Source organism: Dromiciops gliroides, chromosome 4 (assembly GCF_019393635.1).
Source record: "Dromiciops gliroides isolate mDroGli1 chromosome 4, mDroGli1.pri, whole genome shotgun sequence".
Lineage (NCBI taxonomy): Eukaryota > Metazoa > Chordata > Mammalia > Microbiotheria > Microbiotheriidae > Dromiciops > Dromiciops gliroides.
Genome location: NC_057864.1, coordinates 237,796,630 through 237,820,017, shown reverse-complemented (window position 1 = coordinate 237,820,017; position 23,388 = coordinate 237,796,630). Strand labels below are relative to the sequence as shown.

Below are 23,388 nucleotides of genomic sequence, written 5' to 3'. Positions count from 1 at the left end.
TACAAGAAGTATGGGCAAAGGAATTCATGGCGGGTGGCGGGTGGGGCTAGAGTCTCTTTCCCTGGAAGAGGGGGAATGTATGACATGGAACCTGGGGGGAAGTGGAAAAAATAACTCTCCCAGCAGTGGGTTGGATAGGGAGGGGATGTTGCTTTGTTCTCTCTTGCTCCTTAGCTGTGCCTCAAAGATACCCCTCTCCCCCCAAGTCTCCCTGTCCTTGACTTGTACCCTCAGTCTCCATTTGTCACCTGTGTATCCTGGGAGACACTGGCAGAAGAAAGCATTGGCCAGAGGATGGCAGGCCACAGTGCCTGCAGGGTAGCAAGGCTGGTCTAAGCATTCATCTACATCGCCCTCACAGCGTTGCCCCACAAAGCCAGGGGGGCAGGAACAGTGGAAGCCACCAGGGACTGAGGAACAGGTGCCGTGATTATGGCAGGGTTGGGACTGACAAGCATCCACCTCTGAGCAGTTCTGTCCATGGTAGCCAGGGGCACACTGTGGGGTCAGGAGGGTAGCTCAGGCTGAGGCAGGGAATGTGAATCTGTGATTAACCCAGCATAAATCACTACAACCAAATATCATTTAACCAGTTTGACATAATTCCATGCAATTTCACAGAACTCAGTACAGATAGTGTAGCTCATGGTTAAAAACATCTTAACAATTGGGTTATGGAAAAGGCCCCCAAACTGGGAGTCATGCCAAGGAGACTTGAATTCTAGAATTGGCTCCTACTGATAGCATGCAGTGTGAGCAAGGCCCTCCCCCCTTTTTTTTTGCTGGGCAATGGGGGTTAAGTGACTTGCCCAGGGTCACACAGCTAGTGAGTGTCAAGTGTCTGAGGCCGGATTTGAACTCAGGTACTCCTGAATCCAGGGCTGGTGCTTTATCCACTGCGACACCTAGCTGCCCCTGAGCAAGTCCCTTTTATCTTTATTGGCCTGTTTCTAGAGTTGTAGAATGAAAGGAGTTGGACTATAGGATCTTTCCAGCTTGAAAATAAAATGATTTTTAAAAATGAATGAAATAAAATGATTTTACCCATATCTCCCCTCAGCTCAATTATTCTTCTCTTTACTTAACATAACTCACTACCATCAATTAATTTCAACTCAGGATCCAGACTTAGCATTACTCTATTCATCTTATTATAACCATGATACATAGAAACATATCACTGTTTTATAAAATTGAACTTTAGGCACCATACTTCCTTGTCCCCCACTTCAACACTTTTCAACCACCCCTCCAACTCTGTGTCTCTGATGTGACTGTATTCCCACTCCTCCAATCTCCCTGAATCTCTCTTGTACCTCAGTCCCTCTCACCTGGCAGAAGTACCCATTGGGATGGGCAATACATGTAGCCCCATGCTGGCAGGGCCCCAACTCACACACATTCACTTTGTCCTGGCATGAGCTGCCTTGGAACCCAGGTGGACACTGACAAAAATGGGACATACCATTGTCCAGGCAGAGCCCTCCATTCTGACACAAGGAAGAAACCTCTATGCCTAGGGAGAGAGACATGGGGGCGGGGGGAGAAAGAGAGTGATATATAAAAGAAGTGAGAAGGGATCAGTCCAGTGGAATGTTCAGACAAGAGGGGAGAGGAAAATAACTCTTCCCTTTTGCATCAGTTATATTCTTAGTATAAGCAGAGGATCTTTCTGAGTCTGAGGAACCTTGGCAGGCAATAGGATAAAGCCACAGTCTGCCCATTCTCCCTGCTGTCTCCACCTCCTACCAAGGTTATGAGAGAATAAGAGAAAGAGGGTGCCCGTTAAGTGAAGAATTTTCTATAACTCGAAGAATATAAGATGTATTGTGTTGGGCTATTTATAGGTAGGTTTAATGGAGTTGACTATGGCTGAGTTGTATTGAGAGAGATTGAGTTGTATTGACTGAGATTGAATTATATTGAAGGTAGTTGCTTTGTGTTCAGTTGTAGTGAGCCAGAATGCTATTGGCTGAGTTGGTTTGGGTTATCTGGGTTGTACTGAGAGAGTCCTAGACTTACAATTATAAGACCTAAGTTTGAATACGATAATTCTTGCCACTAATTAGCTATATGGCTTTGGGATTTATTTTCCTCGTTTGTGAAATGAGGGTGTTCAATCAGGTAATTTTAAAGGTCTCTTCCAACTCTAATATTTTGAGTTCAGTTATGTTGAGTTGAAAATGTCATTGAGTTGTGTTGTCTTGAAGTTTGTTAGGTGTGGCTGAGTTGTATTCAGATGCTGTGAATTGATTAGCATTGAGTTGTGTTGAGCTGTAGTATATTAACTGTGTGATAGTGGAAAGACTGCTGGGCCTGGAAACAGTTATGACTCTTAGTCATGTACAAGGAATTTAATCAGTCAGTTTCAGTTTCTTCATCTGTAAAATGGGGATAATTCAAAATGACTAATATGGAAATATTTTACATACTTGTACTTGTATAACCTATATCTGATTGCTTATTGCTTCAGGGAGGGGGAAGGGGGAGAGGAGGCAAGGAGGGAGGAACAGATTTTGGTTTTTGTTTCTGTTTTTGGAAGAATAGATTTTGGAACTCAAAACTTTAAATAAATGTTTATTAAAATTTTTTAAATGGGTATAATTAAATGTGTATCATCTACCCTAAGGATCATTGTGAAGAACATGTTTTTTAAACCCGAAAGCATTATATAAACATGACATTAATAATGATAATAATCATCTGTGTTGGTGGGTGTCTAGATACCCTAGTATGGGTGACCTAAGTTGATCCTAGAATACATACCTTGGTTCAGGGCAGCCACTTGGCAGAGAGAGAGAGGCAGCTCACAGAGAGACCCTGTCCAGCCCCTAGGGCAAAGACATTGAAGGAGGAGCCAGTTTGGAAGCAGTAGGCATTGTGTTGACAGGGATTTGGAACACAGAGATCCAGGGTATCCTATGAAGAGGCAGAAGAAGCATGAGTCTAGCCAAGGGTAATCACACACCTTCAGCCTCCTGATTCCCACCCCCCAAAAACTTGCTCTACCTTCAGATACATTCATAATGGTACAGCCTCAGAAGTCTCCCACATTCCCTGGGATACTCCTAATTCTCAAACCACCTCCTATATCTGAAATTCCTCTTGATCCTCCTCTACCTTTCCCTATCTAAACCTAGAGAAGCTCTCCCCAATCTTAAATTAGCCTTCCTAGAGACATCCAAATTTATGTAGATACTAATTCCCAAGTTATCCTGGTTTCCATAAACCCTAATATCTTAGTTTCTCTGATAGAGTTTCTCATTTGAAAAAACCTCCTTTCCCCTCAGATGTCTCTCTCACAAGTTTCCTACCATAGAATCTCTGTGATCCCCTCACCTGGCATCTGTCTCCTGTGTGACCATGTGGGCAGAGGCAATGAAGTCCCTTCAAGTCATCTTGGCAGGTCCCCCCATTCCTGCAGGGTCTAGATAAGATGGACACAGGGAAGAGATGGGAGGAAGGGAGATAGGTGATGGTTGCAGAGGAGATGTAAGACAAAAAGTGAAGGCATATGGGAAGCTTCCAGAATATAGATAGTGAGAGAATCCAGGGTACAGGGGGGAGTAGGGAAAGGGAGAGCTGGAAAGAGTTGAAGCTTCTCTTTCCTAACCCCCACCACTCACCTGTCTGCACAGGTAGGGGGAGTTTTCTCTTCACAGTATGTCCCTTTGAATCCCATGGGGCAAAAGCAGATAAAGGTACTGGTTCCATCCACACAGGTGCCCCATTGAGACATGAGACTGGGAGAAGCGGCATGGAGAGAAGAGTGGTGAGGATTTTGGTTCCCACTTGGTCCTTCAGAGTTATTACACCTTTATTTATTTTACACCCAGGTCAATGTAAGGTAGTTTAGGACAGTGTCCCTCAAACTTAGCCAGTGTTACTGCTTCCCACCCAGCCTGCAACAGACACTCACCAGATATGCAATGGTCCCTGCTGGTTTGACAATGGGACCCAGTGTAATTAGGAAGGCAGGTGCAGGAGTAACCATCAGGGGTAGGGCTACAGGAGCCACCATTAAGACATGGCCTGGAGTCACATAGGGTCACCTCCTCACTGCAGGTGAGGCCTAGGATAAATGGATAAGGGCCTAACCCAGGGGACTCGTTTTTTTGCCTCCTATTTTTGCCTCTTCATTTCCTTCCTTTTCTCCAGTCTCCCTACTTTTATCTTCCTTCTACTCCTCTTTTCTTTATTTTCCCATTCCCATATGTCTTCTATCTCCTTTTTGCTCTTTTCCACCCAATGGGCAATTTTGTCTTGGATTGTATATGAGTCACGGGGGGCCTTACCTGTGTATCCAGTGGGGCAGGTACAGTTGTAGCCATGGGACTGGGGATGGCATGTACCTCCATGGGCACAAGGCTCTGAAACACAGCCCCATAGCTCCTCCTCACAGCCTTGCCCTGTCCAGCCCACATCACATACACATGTGGATCTACATATAGAATGAGAAGTATGCATATTGGGTACTTGTGGAGGGGGACTCAGCACCTTCATTTAGATTCCACCCCTGGGGGAGGGACGGTGGTGGCAGCTAGGTGGCATAGTGGATAAAGCACCAGCCCTGGATTCAGGAGGACCTGAGTTCAAGTCTGGCCTCAGACACTTGACACTTACTAGCTGTGTGACCCTGGGCAAGTCACTTAACCCCCAATGCCCTGCCAAAAAAGAAAAAAAAATAGATTCCACCCCCACCCCACTTTCCTCTCTTCCCTCCTATTGGCCAATTATGTCCATTGGCTTTGAATTATTGACCTCATTCTTCATTGACTTCCCCTTTCTGAATGATCTCTACTGAATGTATTTTCCATTGACTCTAGAACTAAATAATCTCTTCCACCATCAGCTCTGACCCAATAGATAAAAAAGAAATCCAGTAATTGATTATCCTAAACATTGGCCCTATGGGGATAATAAGCTGCAGAAATGAAAGACATAGATGTCATGAAATCGTCCTCCCATTCTGCTCATCTCTGGTCTTTTCCTCACTAAATGTCCAGCCTGGGGCTTTATAACTTGAAATGTGGAGGGTTTGAAGCACTTCAGAAGAAGCAAAAAAGATGACTTAAGGAAAAAAAGGACCCATGAAGAAAATCTATACATATTGGGATGATGATAAAAATTGAAGGGTGACCCAATTATGAGCTTAAAATATCTTAGAGATTATGCAAAGGACATATCCTGGGGGGGGGTGTCTTATTTCTTACTGGTATTATTGCTACTTGCCCCAGGGTCACACAGCTAGTAAGTGTCAAGTGTCTGAGGCCAGATTTGAACTCAGGTCCTCCTGAATCCAGGGCTGGTGCTTTATCCACTGCACCACCTAGCTGCCCCCCTCATTCTCTCATCTTTGACCATTTCTCATTGTCCAGCTATTGTCTGTGTTCTCCTGGCTCCCTCCCTTCTAGTTCCAATTGAAGGGAGTGTCTAGAAGTGGAATGTGGGTAAGTATTACCCTTGGCATTGTCCATGTTTGCAGGTGCAGTTGTCTTTGACAGGGGGGCAGCTGGGGTTTCCATCAGGGCAGAGGCACTGACTCTCTGCTTGACACCCCCCACTTTGGAGGGCACAGGGAGGGTGGGCACAAGGAGAAACTCACAGAGTCGTCCTAGGGTAGGTTAAAGATAAGATAGAAGGGTCAGGCTCTCAGAGTCCTCTATGTCCTTGCTGAAAAAAAATCTCCAACCAAGTCCATTTAGATGATAAACCCCCAGGTGGCCCCAGCCTCTGTACCCTCAAGAACTGCCCCACCTATTATTTCCCAGTTGAACCCTGGATACAATAGTTGACACTCACATCGACCCCACAGCACCTTTCACCCCATTCTAAAAATGTCTCCCCTAATCTCTCCCCACCCCTCATTTCTCAATGCGATTCAACTATTTATCCTTTATTTCCAATCCAATTCCTTGCTGACCTGTAACATTTTGGGGACAAAGGCAGGAGAAGGAGCCAGGGAGATCAAGACAGCTAGATCCTGAGGGGCAGGGGTCACTGAGACATTCATCTACTTCTACCTGGCATCGAGGACCTTCAAATCCTGGATATATGAGGAAAGAAGGAAGGGAATTGAGGAAGTTTGAGACTCTGAAATATACCCCACCACATCCCACATACAACTTTAGGGCATCTTGGTGTCAAATCCCTTCCTCAGCTCTCACCTGAAGGACACTGACAGTGAAAGGCCCCTGGCTGGTCTTGGCACTTCCCACCATGGGTGCAAGGAGAACTGGCACACTCATCTACATCCTCTTCACAATGGGGGCCAGTGAAGCCTGGAATGTAAATATGGAAAAGGGGGAGAAAATCAAAGGTCAGGGAAGAAGGATTCAGCTCCTCTTCTTACTATCTGCTAGCAAAAAGGTGTATCTGTGAGGGTTTTCCAGGGTATGCAACAGGAGGGGGTGGCTTTTAGGAGGAGTGCAGTTTGGGGAATGTGTTGGGTGGTAGGGCACAGAGATAGCAGAAGAGAGAGGAAGGTTGGAGAAGCTGCAGGAAGGGATAAAGGCTTCTGGATAAGGACCAGAGAGGAGGTACAGGCAGAACAGAAAGAAGGAATGAAAGGGAATGGAGCCGGAAAAGAATGGGAAAGGAGCAGTAATTTAAGGAGTCTGGAAGACATGGAGTGGCTAGAGAAGAATGGAAGTAAACAAATATTTGGGGCAATAAGAGCTTGGGGAAAACAGGGGGTCAACTTGTGATCAATGGTTGGGTGGAGATTTGAAGGGGCTCAGAGAATTGGGGTTGTTTTGTCGGGAGGCAGGGATTGAGGATGTGGCAATAGTTCAGAGTTTAAGAGGCTGGGAACTCCAGAGTAAGGAGTATTTAGGGGACTCAAGGCAGGGGTAGAGGTAGTGTAGATGTGAGGTACTCACCAGGAAGGCAGACACACAGGAAGCCACTCAGTTGATCATGGCAGATGCCCTGGTGCTGACAGGGTTCTGACACACACTCATCTATCTCCACATCACACAGCTGTCCCTCAAAACCTACAGGACACGAGGTTGGGTAAATCAGTTCATGTATCCCCTCCAACTTGGGCTACTTAGGCCCTTGATCCCTCTTTCCTTCTATGTAATTCTGAAGAACAGGGTTTTTGTATTTCTTTATTTTTCAGTGGGGAGGGTAGCATGGGTGGGAGGGGGGAGAAAAGGATCTGAAAATAAAATAAAATGGATTATGTAACCGAAGTTCCCAAACCCATTTGGTATACTTCCCATTATTTCCCTGTGCTCAGGAGCAGGCATAGCTGACTGCTCTCTCTTATACTATGCAAATGACTCTGACCTCAGCTGTTACATTAAAGTAAATATTGGGCATTAGCACCTGGTACAATAATCTTTCCAGTTTCTTCTAGCAACTATAGAAATGCAAAAGAGAGCAGAAGCAGAGCATCCTGACCTGAAAGAAGACTCTGGATTTCCAGTGAGAGACTGAAGAAAGCCCAGCAAATGAAGAGGCAGAGTAGGAGGTGAACAGCATGGAAGCCTGGTGTATTTTGCCTTCCACTCAAGAAAATTTGACATTCAACTTGGAAGACTCTGAATTCTAACTTAACATCTTGGGAGTTTTCCTGTCTGTTCTCTTGTTATCTTTAGAAAACCCAAGATAACTGGATATTTCCTTGAGGGGCTAGTAGGGAAAGGGGAAGAGAACAGCATGAATCTTAGATTGTTTGAATTGAGAAATGTCAATTCTGAAGTGGAAACATTGAGAGGAACCTGAGAGGCTGGAGAAAAATCTTTTCAAAGTAGGTGGTTTGAGGTTTGGGTGTAGTAGTGGGGTCTGAAGACACTTGGGCACATACTCAGTGACTTCTGGGAATGGCTGAGACCCCAGCTCACCAGAGGAAGGGAGGAGCTAGATCTCTCAGTGCTGTGGTGATGGCTGTGGAAGAATAGTTTATGTGGGCAAATGCAGCACAATTGGATAGCGTGAAGACCCCGGAGCTGGTGTAGAGGTACAGGCAGCCGGGGCTCAAGGCTTTTGCTGCAGAAAACATACCAAAACTGTTTTTGCCACGTCAAGGAAGATGACTCGGAATAGTAGGAAGCTTTGGATGGAGACAATGGTGTTCTGAATACTGGTCTGGCCACAGGCTGGAGATGGCACAGAGGTAGAGAATGTTAAAAAAATAAACAAAACCCCAAGGGTAGTCCTAGAGAGAGTCATGGGACAATGTCTAGAGAAATAGGTGAGAAAATTAAGGACAAATAGGCTGGCCAGCAGTGAAGGCTCAGCTCAGAGAAGGCCTCCAGTGGCTAATTCTGTGCTGGACAGAAGAGACCTGGAAGGTCTTACCATGTCAGTAATATTTTGTTCCCCAGAGACAGGAGTGACTTTGGGAGCGGGATTTGGTAGTAGAAGAATTCAATTAAGAATGCTTACTGTGTGCATGGCACTGCGCTAGGTCCTTGAGACACAAAGACAAAAGACATGGCAGTGCCTATCCTCAGGAAGCTTACTTACACTAATACTGGAAGGGACACACCAGGGACACTAGTATAATGGGGTTAAAAAAAAAGGAGAGAGCAGTGACCATCAGAAAGGCTTTTTGGAAGCGGAGTTGGCAATGGAGCTGAGCCTTGAAGATAAGGATCCTGAGAAATAGAGATAATTAGTGCATTCCAGGCATAAGGAATGGCTTGTGTGTGAATCCAGGAGGGGTAGGTAAGGGAATGGAATTCAGAGGATGGTTAGTAATCTAGGTTAGCTGGAATATGAGTTCATGAATAGAAATTGTATGAAATGAAGCTAGAAAGGTAGATAGGGAAAATATTGTGAAATGTCTTAAATGACTGGGTAGGGAGTTTGTATTTTATCCTAGAGACAATGGAGAGCCAGTGAAGGTTTATTTATTTATTTATCTATCTATCTATCTATCTATCTATCTATCTATTTATGGTTTTTTGTGGGGCAATGGGAGTTAAGTGACTTGCCCAAGGTCACACAGCTAGTAAGTGTCAAGTGTCTGAGGTGGATTTGAACTCAGGTACTCCCTGAATCTAGGGCTGGTGCTTTATCCATGCCAGTGAAGGTTTTTGAGCAGTTAGTCAATAAATTATTATTAAGTGTCTACTCTGTGCCAGGCCCTGTGGTCAAACCTCTGCCTGAGGAAGATTATTTTGCCAAATGTGTAGAGGATGGATTGAAGAGGGGGAGAATAGGAGCAGGGATAACAATTTGTGGGCTCATAATAGTTTAGGTGAGAGGCGATAAGGGCCAGAATTAGGGTGGTGGGCTGTATGAGTGGAGATAAGAGATGGTGTTTTGGTAGAGTTGCCAAGTGGAGTTGGTAAGTCTTGGCAACTAATTAGATATGAGGGGTAAGGGAGAGGGAAGGGTCATGTACCTAGATGACTGGGAAATTGGTGGTATTCTCAACAGAAAAAATAGGGGAAATTTAGGGGAGAAGACCTGAGGATCATCTGAATAGAGATGATATTTGAGATTTGAAAAGGTCATATATTAAGTTGCCAAAATTAAAAAAACAAACTAACCAACAGACAAAAACACCCAGCCATAGTGATATACCAGTAAATATATGCCCTTCTCAGCCTCTCTATTAACATAATAGCTGGTTGCTTACCTTAGGCATGTCCTGACCTCTTGTAGTCATATCATCAAGATCCTAATGGCTTTAGCCCAGGTTTGGTGATTTGTGTGATGGCCTAAAATCCTAGCCTAGATCAGCAGAAGCAGGAAGAAGGTGGAGCCAGAGGCCATATGATGATGATCACAGGTGAGGGAATTGAATGAATAATACTGGAGGCATCTTGTAACTCAATTCTGGCTCTAATTCAGTTCCCTTTCTTATCAGTTATGGATCCGATTTAACTTCTGTCTTGTGAGAAAACTATTCAATCATGGGAACTGTGAGAAAACTTTATTGCACTGTTTGAACCTAGCCCTGTGTGTCTGGGAAGCTGGACCACCTCTATCTGTTGCTTAGGGACCAAATTTGTTGAATGCTTAATTCAAGACCTAGGTTATGCTGACCAGAAACCCAGTCAGGTCTGAAGACCGACGAAAGGAGTTTTCTCACAATTATTTATCTCATGTCTTATCTGAATACTGGATTCATACTGGTCAAACAATTACTATTTCCTTCTTCCTTTGATTGAATACAGACACTTGAGAAGTGGGACATCTCTCTCTCTCTTTTTTTTTCCATTTCAGGGAATTGCACCTATTTGCTTTCCCCCTCCCAACTTGGAAAGTCCCCAAACACTCCTCCAATTAGAAGTTAGATGACTTAATCTTGTGTCCTGGTTTATATCCTGTTAATTGTCTTCTTTTATTTAATTGGTTTTATTTGATTAATTGTTTTTAATACATAAAAATCTGTCTCCCTCAGTGCCAGAGTTGACAAGGCTTGGTCCTAATTTGTTATATAATTGGCAGGCTGTTGTTTAGTTGTTTCAGTCATGTCCGACTTGTCATGATTCCATTTAGGGTTTTCTTGGCAAAGATACTGGGATGGTTTGCCATTTTCTTCTCCGGCTCATTTTACAAATGAGGAAACTGAGGCAAATAGGGTGAGGTGACTTGCCCAGGGTCACACAGCTAGTAAGTGTCTGAAGCTAGATTTAAACTCAGGTCTTCCTGATTCCAGACCTGGCACTGTGCCACATAGCTGCCCTTCAATTGGCATGCATTGCTTAATAAATTCATATGCTCAGAAGCTCAAACCTTTGTTTCCTCAGTCATTTCAGATTCCATTTGCCACTCAGGGGACAGAATTAACATGAACAAACAGAACAACTAGGGAGAGTTTGCTGACATGGGGTCTAGTGCAGAAGCTCAGGCAGCTGCAACTCAGGTAATGAATGGAGAGTACACACTTGTATATTTTGTTCTAGGCCTCCCCCATTCAGCAGGCACGGGAGCATTGGGAAATGCTCAAAGGATAGTACATGCAATTTCTAATAAGCTGCTTGCTTGCAGGGGAGTTAGAGATTGAGATTTTTTTTTTTTTTTTGCAGAGCAATGAGGGTTAAGTGACTTGCCCAGGGTCACACAGCTAGTAAGTGCCAAGTGTCTGAGGCCAGATTTGAACCTGGGTCCTTACTGAATCCAAGGCCGGTGCTTTACCCACTGTGCCACCTAGCTGCCTGGAGATTGAGATTTTCTACCAAATGGGAATGGACCTTCTCTGAGGACCTAAAAAACACCAGTTTGTATTCTGTTCAAAGTTATCCAGGTGTGTTTCTGGAGAAAACGGTGCATTTTGAGTCATGGAGGGTCAGTTAGTTGTTCACTGTGGTGCCTTAACAAGTGAAAGAGACTTAGTGTAGAAGGCAAGTTTGGCCAGACCAGAACATTGTGTGTGTGTGTGTGTGTAGAGTGGAGTGGATTAAGGCTGGGGAGGTCGGCTGGGCCTGGTTTATGAGGGTCTATACATGCCTAACAGGATTTTATACTTGATCCTAGAGGTAATTAGGGAATAGGGGAATGGCCTGACCAGATCTGCACAATCAGGAAAAATTACTTTGGCAGCTGTGTAGAGAATGGATTGGAAGTGTGTGTGGGAGACTTGAGGCAGGGAAACCAGTTACGGGGCTCCTGAAGTAATCCAGGTGAGAAGGTGATGAAGATCTGAGTTTGGGGTGGAGGGAGCTGTGTCAGTAGAGGAAAGCTTTCACAGGCTTCCTTTTGCCTAAGAAAGATCAAAGTCCTTAATCTGGCATTCAGGGCCTTGCATGTCCTTTCCTGCCTTGTGTCACACTTCCCCTTCCATGTAGCTGATGTCCCACTGTGGTTGAGCTGCTCATTGTTTTCCAGATGGCTCATCTTGTACTTTTCACTTCCATGCCTTGTTCAAAAATTTTCCCTAGGTTTGGAAGGCCTTCCCTTCCTTTCTATACCTGTTGAATTTCTATACATATTTTAAAGTATAATTCAAATGCAATTTTTTTCAAGAAGACTTTACTGAGGGTCAGCTAGGTGGCAAAGTGGATAAAGCACCAGCCCTGGATTCAGGAGGACCTGGGTTCAAATTTGGCCTCAGACACTTGACACTTACTAGCTGTATGACCCTGGACAAGTCACTTAACCCTCATTGCCCCGCCAAAAAAACCCCAAAAAACAAACAAAAAGAAGAAGACTTTACTGAGCTTGTTAGCTAGTTGTTAGCTTTCTTTTCCATCCCCAGGTTTTACATAACACTTTCTTTATACCTCTCATGCACTTATCATGTATGATTTTTTTTTCAGGGCAGTGAGAGTTAAGTGACTTGCCCAGGGTCACACTGCTAGTAGTATGATTTTTGTAATACTGATTTGGGCATATAGGCTCTAGATCTTCATTAGGGACACTGTGGACGAAGCTTTCACTTATTGGCCATTGCAGTGGGCAATTAGGCCTGTATCTGTGGGGCCACAACAGTGATTCAGGTGAAGTACCTGTCCTATCTGCCTTCCCTAGCCCTCAGGTTTGGGAGTGAGCCTGGAAAGCGACCGGGTATCTGTTCAACTGAGTGGAAAGTGGATTCCACTGTGCTTTTGTCCCTCTGGTTGCTGTCACTCCCTTCCTCAGAGCCCCATCTCACCCTCGTGCCCGCAGGCTACCCAGTGCTGTTCCATACCTGGAGGACAGAGGCAGTGGAAAGTAGCGAGCAGGTCAATACAGGTGCTGCCCGGGTGACAGGGCTGAGACAGGCACTCATTATGGTCAGTCTCACATCGGGAGCCTGTGTAGCCTGGGGTGCAGAGGCAGTTGAAGGAGCCTGGGGTGTTGAGGCAGGAGCCGCCGTGCTCACAGGGACTAAGGCTTTGGTGGACTGAGAAGAGAGAGAGCGGGATGTATTTTAGGGGACGAGGAAGAAGATATACAGAGATGGAGGAGAAAGGCTATGGGTAGTGGATAGAAACCGGAAGCTGGAACCAAAATTGATAAGGAACCTGATGATATAGTGGAAAGTGTTGTAGTAGAAAGCCATACTGGATCTGGGGTCAGAGAATTCCTACTCTGTCACTTACCGTCAGGGTGATTGCACTTAATTTAAGCCTCAGTAAAAGAGGAGGAAGGATTGCACTAAATAACTCTCTGAACTTCCTTCCAGTTCAGTCTATGTTGCTAATAACGTTTTTTTTGGTTGTTTTTTTTTTTTTTTAGTGAGGCAATTGGGGTTAAGTGACTTGCCCAGGGTCACACAGCTAGTAAGTATCAAGTGTCTGAGGTCAGACTTGAACTCAGGTACTCCTGACTCCAGGGCCGGTGCCCTATCCACTGCGCCACCTAGCTGCCCCCGCTAATAATAACTTTTGTTGTCGTTGAGCCTTTTCAGTTGTGTCTGACTCTTTGTGACCCCATTTGGGATTTTCTTGTCAGAGATACTGGGGTGGTTTGCCATTTCCTTCCCCAGCTCATTTTACAGATGAGGAAACTGAGGCAAATAGGGTGAAATGTCTTGCTCACCGTCACACAATTAGTAAGTGTCTGAGGCTGGATTTAAACTCAGTTCTTTCCTACTCCAGGCCCCTGGGGCTCTATCCACTGTGCCACCTAGCCGCACAAATAATCATTTTAGATAGTATTCTATGATTTACAAAGCTCCTTCCTCATGCTCAGTGAGGAAGATTGTACAAATCCTATAGGGAGGAAATGGAAACCTTCTGATGCCAGCAAGGAAGGAAACAAGCATTTGTTAAGAAATTACCATGTACCAGGCACCATGTTAAGTGTTTTACAGATATCTCATTTGATTCTCACAACAATCTTGGAAGATAGGTGATATTATTATTCCCATTTTATAGTTGAGGAAACGGAAGCAGGCAGACATTAAATGACTTGCCTAGGTTATAGAGTTAGTAGGTGTCTGAGAATATATTTGAACTCAGGTTTTTCTGACTACAGGCCCAGAGCTCTATCCACTATGCTGCCTGGCTGCCTTAACATCTAAGATGTTATAAATGATTTGTCCAAGGTCCATCAGTGGAAGAGAAATGTCTTCTGCTCCTGACTCCAGAGCACCTTCCATTATACCACACTGCCTCTGTGGGGGATAGGGAAGAGGAGGTTTATCTAGAAGGGACAATGAAGGAGGTGTCTATAAATTTGTAAAAATTAATGTCAAAAGCGGGTCGGACAGCAGAAAATCAAAAGGGAGAATGTAGAATAGAGATGTGATGACTTGGAAGAATTCTAGAAATATTTAGAAAAAAGAGGTGGTATTTTTTCTCCCCTGGAATATTGGAAAAAACCTGAGAAAGTATAGGAAAAGCCCATTTTCTACCCTTTCCCCTTCCCCTAGGCTTTCACAGTTCTGTGAGAAACAGGGTAAATAGACTTAGTTGGAGAACTGAAAACTGGGGTTCCTCACCCATCTGACATTCATCCAGATCCTGGTGGCAGGTGGGCCCGGAGTAACCAGGCTGGCATAGACAAAGTATGGCTCCTGAGACAGGGTTGGTGCTGCATTGGGCTTTGGGGTGGCAGGGCTGACTCAGACACATATCCTGTAGCTGGCACAGAAGACCTATGGGGGAGGAGAGAGAGAGAGGTCCCTATGTCACCCTATCTCTTCTCCAGAGGATCCTGTATCTCCCTGCTTCCTCCTTGCCACTCCCTACTTTTCTTTTTTCTACTCCCTCCCCTCTGCCCCAACGTCTTTGACTTTTATATTCTGCCATCTTCCCACTTCTTGTGATCTTCCTGTGACTCCTTGTGTAACTCATTATCTTTTTCCCTAAATCTACTCTTCTTCTCAACTTCTCTCTTTCTGTTGAAGAAACCACCATTCTTCCAAACTCTTAGGTTTATGACCCTGGTGTTTTTTTTTTCAAATCTTCACTTTCCCTCAATGGCCAAATCTTGCCAGTTTTGCCTCTGTAACATCTCTTGTATCCCACCCCCTCTCTTCCCTCGTATAGTTTCCACCTTAGTTTAGGCCCTTATCACCTCTTACTTGGATTATTGCAACGGTCTTCTCATCCTTCTCCCTACCTTGATTTCCCATTCTTGTCCATCCTACATGCTGCTGCCAAAGTGATTTTCCTTAATTGCACATCTGACATGTTACTCTCCTTTTTCCATCAACTTCAGTGGCTCCCTATTGTCTCTAAGGTCAAATATAAGCTTTTCTGTTTAGTTTTTAAAACCCTACACAAACTGGCCCTAACCTATCTTTCTAGATTCATTGGACATTACTACTTCCCTTCCTGCATGCTTCAGGCTAGCCAAACTGGCTTTCTCTCTGTTCCTCACATGCAACATTCCACCTTCCCATCCATGCTTTTATACTGGCTGTCCCCCTTGCTTGGAATGCACTCTCTCCTTAACTCTGCCTAATAGAATTTCTCTTTGCCTTCAAGATACAGCTCAGGCACCACCTTCGGCATGAAGCCTTTCTTGATCCTCATCAGTTGTGAGCACCTTCTTTCTCCAACTTTTCTTGTTGTTGTTCAGTAGTGTCCAACTCCATGTGACACCATGGACTTTGTGCATGGGGATTTTTTGGGCAAAGATACTGGAGAGGTTTATCATTTCCTTTTCCAGTATGTCCCCATTTAGGGATTAAGGGATTTATCCAGGGTCACAACTGTCCAAGGCCAGATTTGACTCAGTTCTTCCTGACTCTAGGCCCAGTGCTCTATCTACTGTGCTCCCCAAAATACCTTGTACTTATTATTTTGTATCTAATCTCTTCACATGCTTATTTATCCTTGTCAGTCTTCCCCTTCTGGATGTGAGCTTCATGTATGTAGGAATTATTCCCTACTTATTCACTGTTCATACAGCATCTGATACATAGAAAGTGCTTAGTAATGCTTGTTGATCAATCGATTAGTTTTTCCAAGAACTCCATGTGCTTCATATTCATGTGTTCCCATGCTCTTACCATTGCCTCCTGACTCTTCTGAATGCCTTTTTATCAATCAGTAAGCATTAGGTACCCATTATGTGCCAGGCAGTGTTCCTCTCACATCTCCTGTGCTTCCCCCACATCCTCAATTTCTAATGTCTCTTGCAGTGGGATTGAGGAAGGGGAAAAGGCATTTATTAAGTGTCTATTGTGTGCTATATTGGGCTAGCTAATACAAATACAGCTAGCTTTACAAATATCTTATTTGTTCTCTAACATGTCCAGGTTCCAGGTTCCATCTCCCACACTCCCACAATGTCCCTTCAGCCTCCTACCTGTGAGACCTGGGGGGCAGAGGCAAGTGAAGGAGCCCACCCTATCAATACATGTAGACCCCTTGGCACAAGTGGCAGAAGCACAGTCATCCAGGTTCTCCTCACAGTTTGGACCACCCCAGCCACTCACACACACACAGTGAAAGCTGCCAGGTGTGTTCTGACAGGTGCCTCCATTCTGACATCGCAGGGGGCTGGCGGCCTCACACTCATCCACATCCTCTGAACAGTCCCATCCTGGCGGGGGCGGGGGGGGGGGGGGGAGAAAGAATAGGGCTGTGATACCGAATAAAATAGTTTCTGCAAGTTAGGAGATATTGGAAGATGAGTCCCAGATCTTAGAACTGGAAAAGTGGCTCATAGATTTTACCCTATCTATGGCCTCATTAACTCACCTGCCCAGGTCTCAGGGCAGAGACAGGTGTAGGCATCCAATCCATCTTGGCAGGTGCCCCCATTATGACATCTGTGTCCAATGCAATCATCTGGATTTACTTCACACTCCCGGCCTGTGAAACCTGCATAGGGATGCATATGGAGATCATTTGGGTAATGAGGGCCTTATGGGAGAATGTCCTTGTGTCTTGATGGAAAGGGCATGGGGGAAAGGCTCTCATAAATACTTACCTGGGAGGCAGAGGCATTGGTGGAAGGTGGTTGAACCAGGAGCTAGTTGGCAAGTACCCCCATTTTGGCAGCCTTTGGCAGGACAGGGCCCCACTTGGAATTCACACTGGGGCCCATCCTGTCCTGGGGGACAGAGACATTTGTAGGAGCCCAGTACATTGTGGCACGTGGCACCTGTGGGGCAGAGCTCTGAGTCCTGGAAACACTCATTGACATCATGTTGACAGCTATTGCCCTCAAAGCCTTGGGGGCAGTCACACAGAATATGGGGATATGTGGCCAGACAGATCCCACCATTGGCACAGGGGTTTGCTTTACAGAAGTCCTGCTGCTGGCAGTGCTCACCTAGGGTGGGGCGTAGGGGGGGTAAAGAGGAGAGAAAAGGAAAGAATTTTATACCCTGTATGAGTTATGTCCTATTCTTTATGGTATGCAACAGACTGATTTATCTCATGTTTTCAACATTAATTTTTATAACCTTTTGCTTAAATCTCTTTACCCTAGTCAAATACGTGTATATTTGTTATCTAGTCATTTCAATCATGTCTGATTCTTTGACCCCGGTAGGCTTTTCTTGGCAAAGAGTGGAATGGCTTGCCATTTTCTTCTCCAGCTTATTTTATAGATTAAGAAACTGAGGCAGTCAGGGTTAAGTGACTTTCCCAGGGTCACAAAACTAGTAAATGTCTGAGGCCAGATTTGAACTGAGGAAGATGAACCTCCCTGACTCCAGGCCTAGCACTTTATCCACTGTGCCATCTGGTTATATCTTAGTTTTATTATAATCTTTTAAGTTCTATTCTACTTTGTCTGGGTAATAATAATCACTTACCATAGCTACCTTCTAATCACATTAACTGGGTTCTGTCACACCTCATCCTATTTTGATTACATCTGTTCTGGATTGTATTGTATCCTGCTTAGATTGTATGTCTCCTACACTTGGGTTAATAGCACACCCTACTTATATCATACAGATATTAGATCACATTATTATATATTACATATCATACACTTTAAGATTTCAAGGATCTAGGGTTTCATCCATCAATCAACAAGCATTTATTCTACACCTATTCCTATGTGGGCCAGGCACGGGGGAATACAAAGACAGAAATGAACTAGTTCCTCTCCTCAAGGAGCTTACAGTCTATCCTTTAGTGTGAGTAGCCTTTTCACTGATGAAGATTACTGCCTCTCTGAAACGTAGTTGGTGATCTTTGAAAGCTGCTTTGGCCAACCTTCTTGCGTAATGGTAGTAGTAGTCATTGTCCAGTAGTAGTAGTAGTAGTACTTACTGTATACTAACTCAACCAACAGTCTTGCAATACTGGACAACCGCCACTTTTGCAAGACTGGAAACAGACCAAACTGTTGCCCACTCAGACATAACACTGGCCCACAAAAACCCTAAGAGCAGTGTTTTAATAGATGTCCGAATTCCAAGTATGCACAATCTCCAAGCTACATGGAACAAAAAGGTTTCAAAATATAGGAACCTAACAGAGGAGACCAAAATCACGTGGGAACAGAATAATTTCATCCTATTGTCCCATCTGCTCTTAGAGCTGTGTCAAAGATGTTTTCAATGAGCTGAATGATCTGTATGTGCTGACCGTACATCTTTATGTTTTTAATTCAACTACAACCAATTATTTTATCTATCTTTTCAGCAGTCTGTACTAAAATAAAATAAATAGTACTACTAAATAAAATCATAATAGTAAGATAGTGACTTCTCCCAGTGTTGTTTCGAGTTGATTCCCATCAGAAACAATAAGAATTAAATGCTAGCACAATGGATAGAGCACTGGACTTTGAGTCAGGAAGAAATGAGTTCAAGTCCAGCCTCAGACACTTACTGACTGTATATATGTGTGTGTGACCCTTGACCAAGTCATTTAACCTCTACCTGCCTCTGTTTCCTTATCTATAAAATGGGAATAATAACACTTCCTACTTACCAGGTTTTATAATTCCCATAAAATGGGAATAGTAACACTTCCTACTTACCAGAAATGTTATTTTTGTTGTTATTATTATTATTTTATATTTATATTCCTTTCTACTTTTTTCTGCCTGTTGAAACTCTTCCTTTAAGCCTTCTATATAAGCTGTGAGCCCCTCCATGAAACATTCCCGGCTACCTGCAGATAGAAGTGATTTATCTTGCCTCAGATTTAATATAGAACTTTGATCTTTTCACATTCTACTTTGCATTGCACTATTTATAAACATGCCTTATCCTCTTAAGTTCCTTGAAGGCAAGCAGCTACTATATTGCATGTAGTAAATGCCCTATAATTATTTGTTAAACAAATGAAGTATTGGATGATCGAAGCAAAAGACACAGTCCTTGCCCTTGGGGAGGATCCCCTTTCTCCCTGCCAGGTTTCTTATTACCTTTATTAGATCACAGAAATGGGGAGAGGGAGGGGAAAACAGGAAGATATTGGGAGCAAGAGGCAAAAGGAGATAGGAGAAATGAGAAGGAAGAGGAGAGAACACACCATAGTCTACGTCTCCCCTTTCTGGCCCTATTCTGTTACCTGTCCATCCAGACAGGCAGTGACATCGAGGCTGGCCAGAAGGCAAGACGTGGCAGCGGCCATTATGGTAACAGGGATAGGACAGGCAGGGATCTTTGAGTTGGCACCGTGATCCTCCAAAGCCAGGGGGACAGGAGCAGAAGAAACTGGGAGGGTGGGAGGAGGGGGCACCCTGGTGATTGGGGAGCAGGCTCTCACAACTGCCTCCATTCAGGCATGGGCTGGCACTGTGGCAGGGATCTGGAAACTGGCACCTCTCGCCCAAGAATCCTGGGGCACACCTGGGAATAATGAAGAGACACAGGAGGAGACCCGTCCAAACCTCCCCTCTTCCCCTTCCTGCCACATCTTCTTTCTCCCTCCTTGTTTCCCAAACCTTGCCTTTCTTTCTCAATCTGTCTCTTTCTAATCTCTCCTTGCCCTCTCCCTATCTCACCTCCTCCCCCTTTTCCTTTCTCTTCTTTTCACTCCTTTCATCTTGTTCTTCCTATCTCTCCCCACCTCTTTCAGTCTTTCTCCATCTCTTTTTCCCCTGCTCTCCACACTTGCCTTCTCCTCTACATCTCTTCTTGTCCTCTCCCATTTCCTTTTTCTTTGGTGTGTGTGTGTGTGTGTGTGTGTGTGTGTGTGAGGCAGTTGGGGTTAAGTGACTTACCCAGGGTCACACAGCTAGTAAGTGTTAAGTGTCTGAGGCCGGATTTGAACTCAGGTCCTCCTGACTCCAGGGCCGGTGCTCTATCCACTGTGCCACCCAACTGCCCCCTCCCATTTCCTTTTACCCAGGTCCAATACTCAATACTCACTGACAGGTTTCTTCCCCCTGGGGTGAGCTCAGGCAGGTGCCCCCATTGGCACAGACCTCTGGGAGCTTCTCACATGACAGCCCTAGGAATTAAGGGACAGGGGCTGGAATATTGGGGAAAGGACTGTTCACTTTTCTGAGGACTTCTGTTTTTGAGAACAGGAGCCTTCTTCCCCGTGACCCCTTTCATAGACCCTTTTGATCCCCATCCCTTCTAAGATAGTGAACTTCTCCAACGGTACCCTTCCCCCACATTTGTCCCCCCATTTCTGCAGCTCCCCAGATCCTAGTCCTCCCTGCTCTCAGTCTCCCCACCCCCTTCCTGTTTATTCCCTGGCTTCCCAGTTCTTTGCCTCCAAGGCTGTCCCTCGGAAGCAGATGACAGGGCTAGGGAGGGGGGCTGAGAGGAACCTAGGAGGTGAATGGTTGATACACTGAAGGGATATCCTACCGGAAAGGCCCCGTGCTGAGCTAACCAGGGGTGGGGACAACAAGAATGGGTTAGGGAGACCTCGGCTTCTCTACCTTTCACATTCCCAGCTCCTCCTCTCATTTTCCCTTCTCCCCCTCCAAACTGTGTAGTTAGAGAATCTATGGGTGAAAGTTTCTGTAGTTTCCCAAACTAGATTCTCACCTTTCTCCGTTCCTTCTTTTGGGCGGGCTGGGGTGAGGTCAGTGGGTGGTAGGGTTGGGGTGGGGGTGGAGTGGAAGGTTTAGGACCTTACTTTTGCAGTTCATACCCCCTATGACTGTCTTACCTCCTCTACAGGTGCAAGAGTATCCTGTGTATCCTGCGGCCTCTCCTCAACCTCCCCCTTCCTCCTTGCTGTTTCTCACTTTAATTCCTGCATCACCCTACACCAGTATTCTCTTCCCCAACTCATTCCTGAATCTTAATGGAGAGAGCTACTCCCTGCTACTATCCATCCCAACGTTCTTACCTCGGGTCAATGGTAGGGAGATTAGCAGCAGCAGCAGCAGCAAGGAAGGGTGCTGCATCTCTGACACTCCCCCAGGCTCCACACCCTTCTCTCTCTAGGAGGGGACCCCCCAGAGTCTTTGGTTGGTTGTGGCAGGAGAGTCTCCTCTGTTCCCACATCCCCTTCCTCCTCCTCCTCCTTCTCGACCAGCTTCAGGCCCCACGTCTGAATGGTTTCCTGAGACACACAATGTCCTGGACACCCTTGGGATGTGGGGGGGGGAGGGAGGAGGGAGTTGGGAGCAGTGAACACAGTGGGGGAAGAAGGGAGGGGCCTTCTATCCCTGAAACCCCCTTGTCATGGGCAGGGATGACAGGTTGTATAGAAGGCAGTGGGCATGGGCTTCAGATGAGGAGGGGGCATTTTATGGGACCCTTCTACCCCCAGGGAACCACATGTCTTTCCAGTTGCTCTGGTTAGCTGAAGAACCCCTGAGATCCCTAAGGCTGAGCAGAAGCTAGGATTGGAAAAAAAAAGTTTTAAGGGACTGGTGGCTACAAGGACAGGACACTTGTTTTCATGTGGTTAGGATGGACGCCTTCCCAGAGCCAACTACTTAAATGTGAATTCACCCAGCTATGGTGAAGGGGCCAAAGAGGACTTCTGGGGCCATCAACATCCCTCGAAGGGACCTTAACCTCTTCCCACAAGGGAATGAGCAGTTACCCGCTATGTCCCAGGCACTGTTCAACATTTTGCCAATATCATCTTATTTGATCTCCACAACACCTTGTGAGGTGGATACTATTGTTATCCGCCCCCCTTTTTTTTAAGTGAGGCAATTGGGGTTAAGTGACTTGCCCAGGGTCACACAACTAGTAAGTGTTAAGTGTCTGAGGCCGGATTTGAACTCAGGTCCTCCTGACTCCAGGGCCGGTGCTCTATCCACTGTGCCACCTAGCTGCCCCTTGTTTGTTTGTTTGTTTGTTTTATTTTTTGTTATTCCCATTTTATAGTTTAGGAAACTGAGACAGAGGTTCAATGACTTGCCCCAGGTGACATAGCTAGTAAGTTTCTGAGGTCAAATTTGAACTTGGGTCTTCCTGACTCCAGGACCAATACTCTATCTATCCACTGAGCCACCTAGGTGACTAGATACTTCTAACAGGGGCATAAGGATATTTAGTTTTTCAGGAAGCAGGTGCCCCCTACCTTTTGACAGCAGAGGTAAAATCAGGAGACCTGTGAGATTAGAGTTACAGGGAGCAGGGGAGAAAGGAGAAAGGGATGAGAAAGGGTGACCTAGGATAACTTTCATATGTGAAATAGGAAGAAACGCTAAGCACTTAATAACTTGTTGACTAATGAGATAATCTACAATTTCCCTGGTGTTGTGAATTACTCTCATTAGAGTCATCCGTAAAAGAAGAGGGTTGAATTAAGTGATAGCTAAGTACCCTTTCAGCTCTAATGACCTATGAGTTTATAATCCCATAATTCTCTTGGGTACCCAAAGATTTGCCATTAGGACCCCGAAATAATCACATTTTTACTAGATCAAAAGAGAAAGCCTGCCTCGTGTGGAGACTTATTTACCTAAGGGAACGGATCCCTGGAGATTCTTCCCGGGGTAAGAAAGAGATGGAGAAGTCAATAGGAAGGAAATCTCTTGCCTAAAAAATAACTGAGGTGATAAAAGTAGGCAGCCGAGATCAGTTCGAGCTTTTTTTTTTTTAATCTTTGTTGTTGTTGTTGTTGTTGTTGTTGTTTTGTTTTTGTGAGGCAATTGTGTGACTTGTCCGAGGTCACACAGCTAGTAATCGTCAAGTGTTTGAGGCCGGACTTAAACTCAGGTCCTCCTGACTCCAGGGCTGGTGCTCTATCCACTGTGCCACCTAGTTGCCCCGAGCTGTTTTTAACTCCAGTGAAGACCATGCCTGATTCTGAGACTTCCTTAGATTCCTTGCATCTTTGAAAACTTTCCCACACTTGTTATTTTGATTTTCCTCTCCATTTCTCTGTCATGCCAAAGTATTTTGATGAATATGTGATGTCACTGATGCAAACTCTTCCATTGTTGTCTCATCCTGTAAGAATGACTCACATTGAAATCCTTTAGTAAATCCTCTATCGAGATCTACAGAGGTCTTCCTGTGCTGCTTTTTATGTTCCATTGAGACCCAGGCTAAATCCTGGCCCCATTTGTTGTCCTGCATTCTACACAGCAAGGTGGTAAAATGGTTAGCGAGCTGGGGCTGGAGACAGGAAGATCTGAGTTCTCATCTGATCTGACACTTAGAGGTGTGTCCCAGGGCAAGTCACTTAACCTTTGTCTGCCTCAGTT

The 23,388-nt window shown here is 45.1% G+C and overlaps 1 protein-coding gene across 1 annotated transcript in view; it reads right to left on the bottom strand.

Moving 5' to 3' along the window:
- NOTCH4 (notch receptor 4) overlaps positions 1-21,245 on the bottom strand; it is a 32,515-nt gene extending 11,270 nt beyond the window's left edge. The window contains 23 exon segments of the mRNA XM_044002288.1: positions 249-498; positions 1,332-1,516; positions 2,767-2,847; positions 2,850-2,919; positions 3,340-3,427; positions 3,627-3,729; positions 3,732-3,743; positions 3,920-4,072; positions 4,296-4,441; positions 5,462-5,559; positions 5,561-5,599; positions 5,601-5,614; positions 5,924-6,046; positions 6,168-6,281; positions 6,882-6,995; positions 12,593-12,787; positions 14,330-14,485; positions 16,147-16,383; positions 16,542-16,664; positions 16,774-17,118; positions 19,323-19,603; positions 20,126-20,207; positions 21,066-21,245. Of these exon segments, the coding sequence (XP_043858223.1) occupies positions 249-498; positions 1,332-1,516; positions 2,767-2,847; positions 2,850-2,919; positions 3,340-3,427; positions 3,627-3,729; positions 3,732-3,743; positions 3,920-4,072; positions 4,296-4,441; positions 5,462-5,559; positions 5,561-5,599; positions 5,601-5,614; positions 5,924-6,046; positions 6,168-6,281; positions 6,882-6,995; positions 12,593-12,787; positions 14,330-14,485; positions 16,147-16,383; positions 16,542-16,664; positions 16,774-17,118; positions 19,323-19,603; positions 20,126-20,207; positions 21,066-21,123 (3,067 nt within the window). The 5' untranslated portion in view covers positions 21,124-21,245.
- Positions 21,246-23,388: the final 2,143 nt, after the last annotated feature.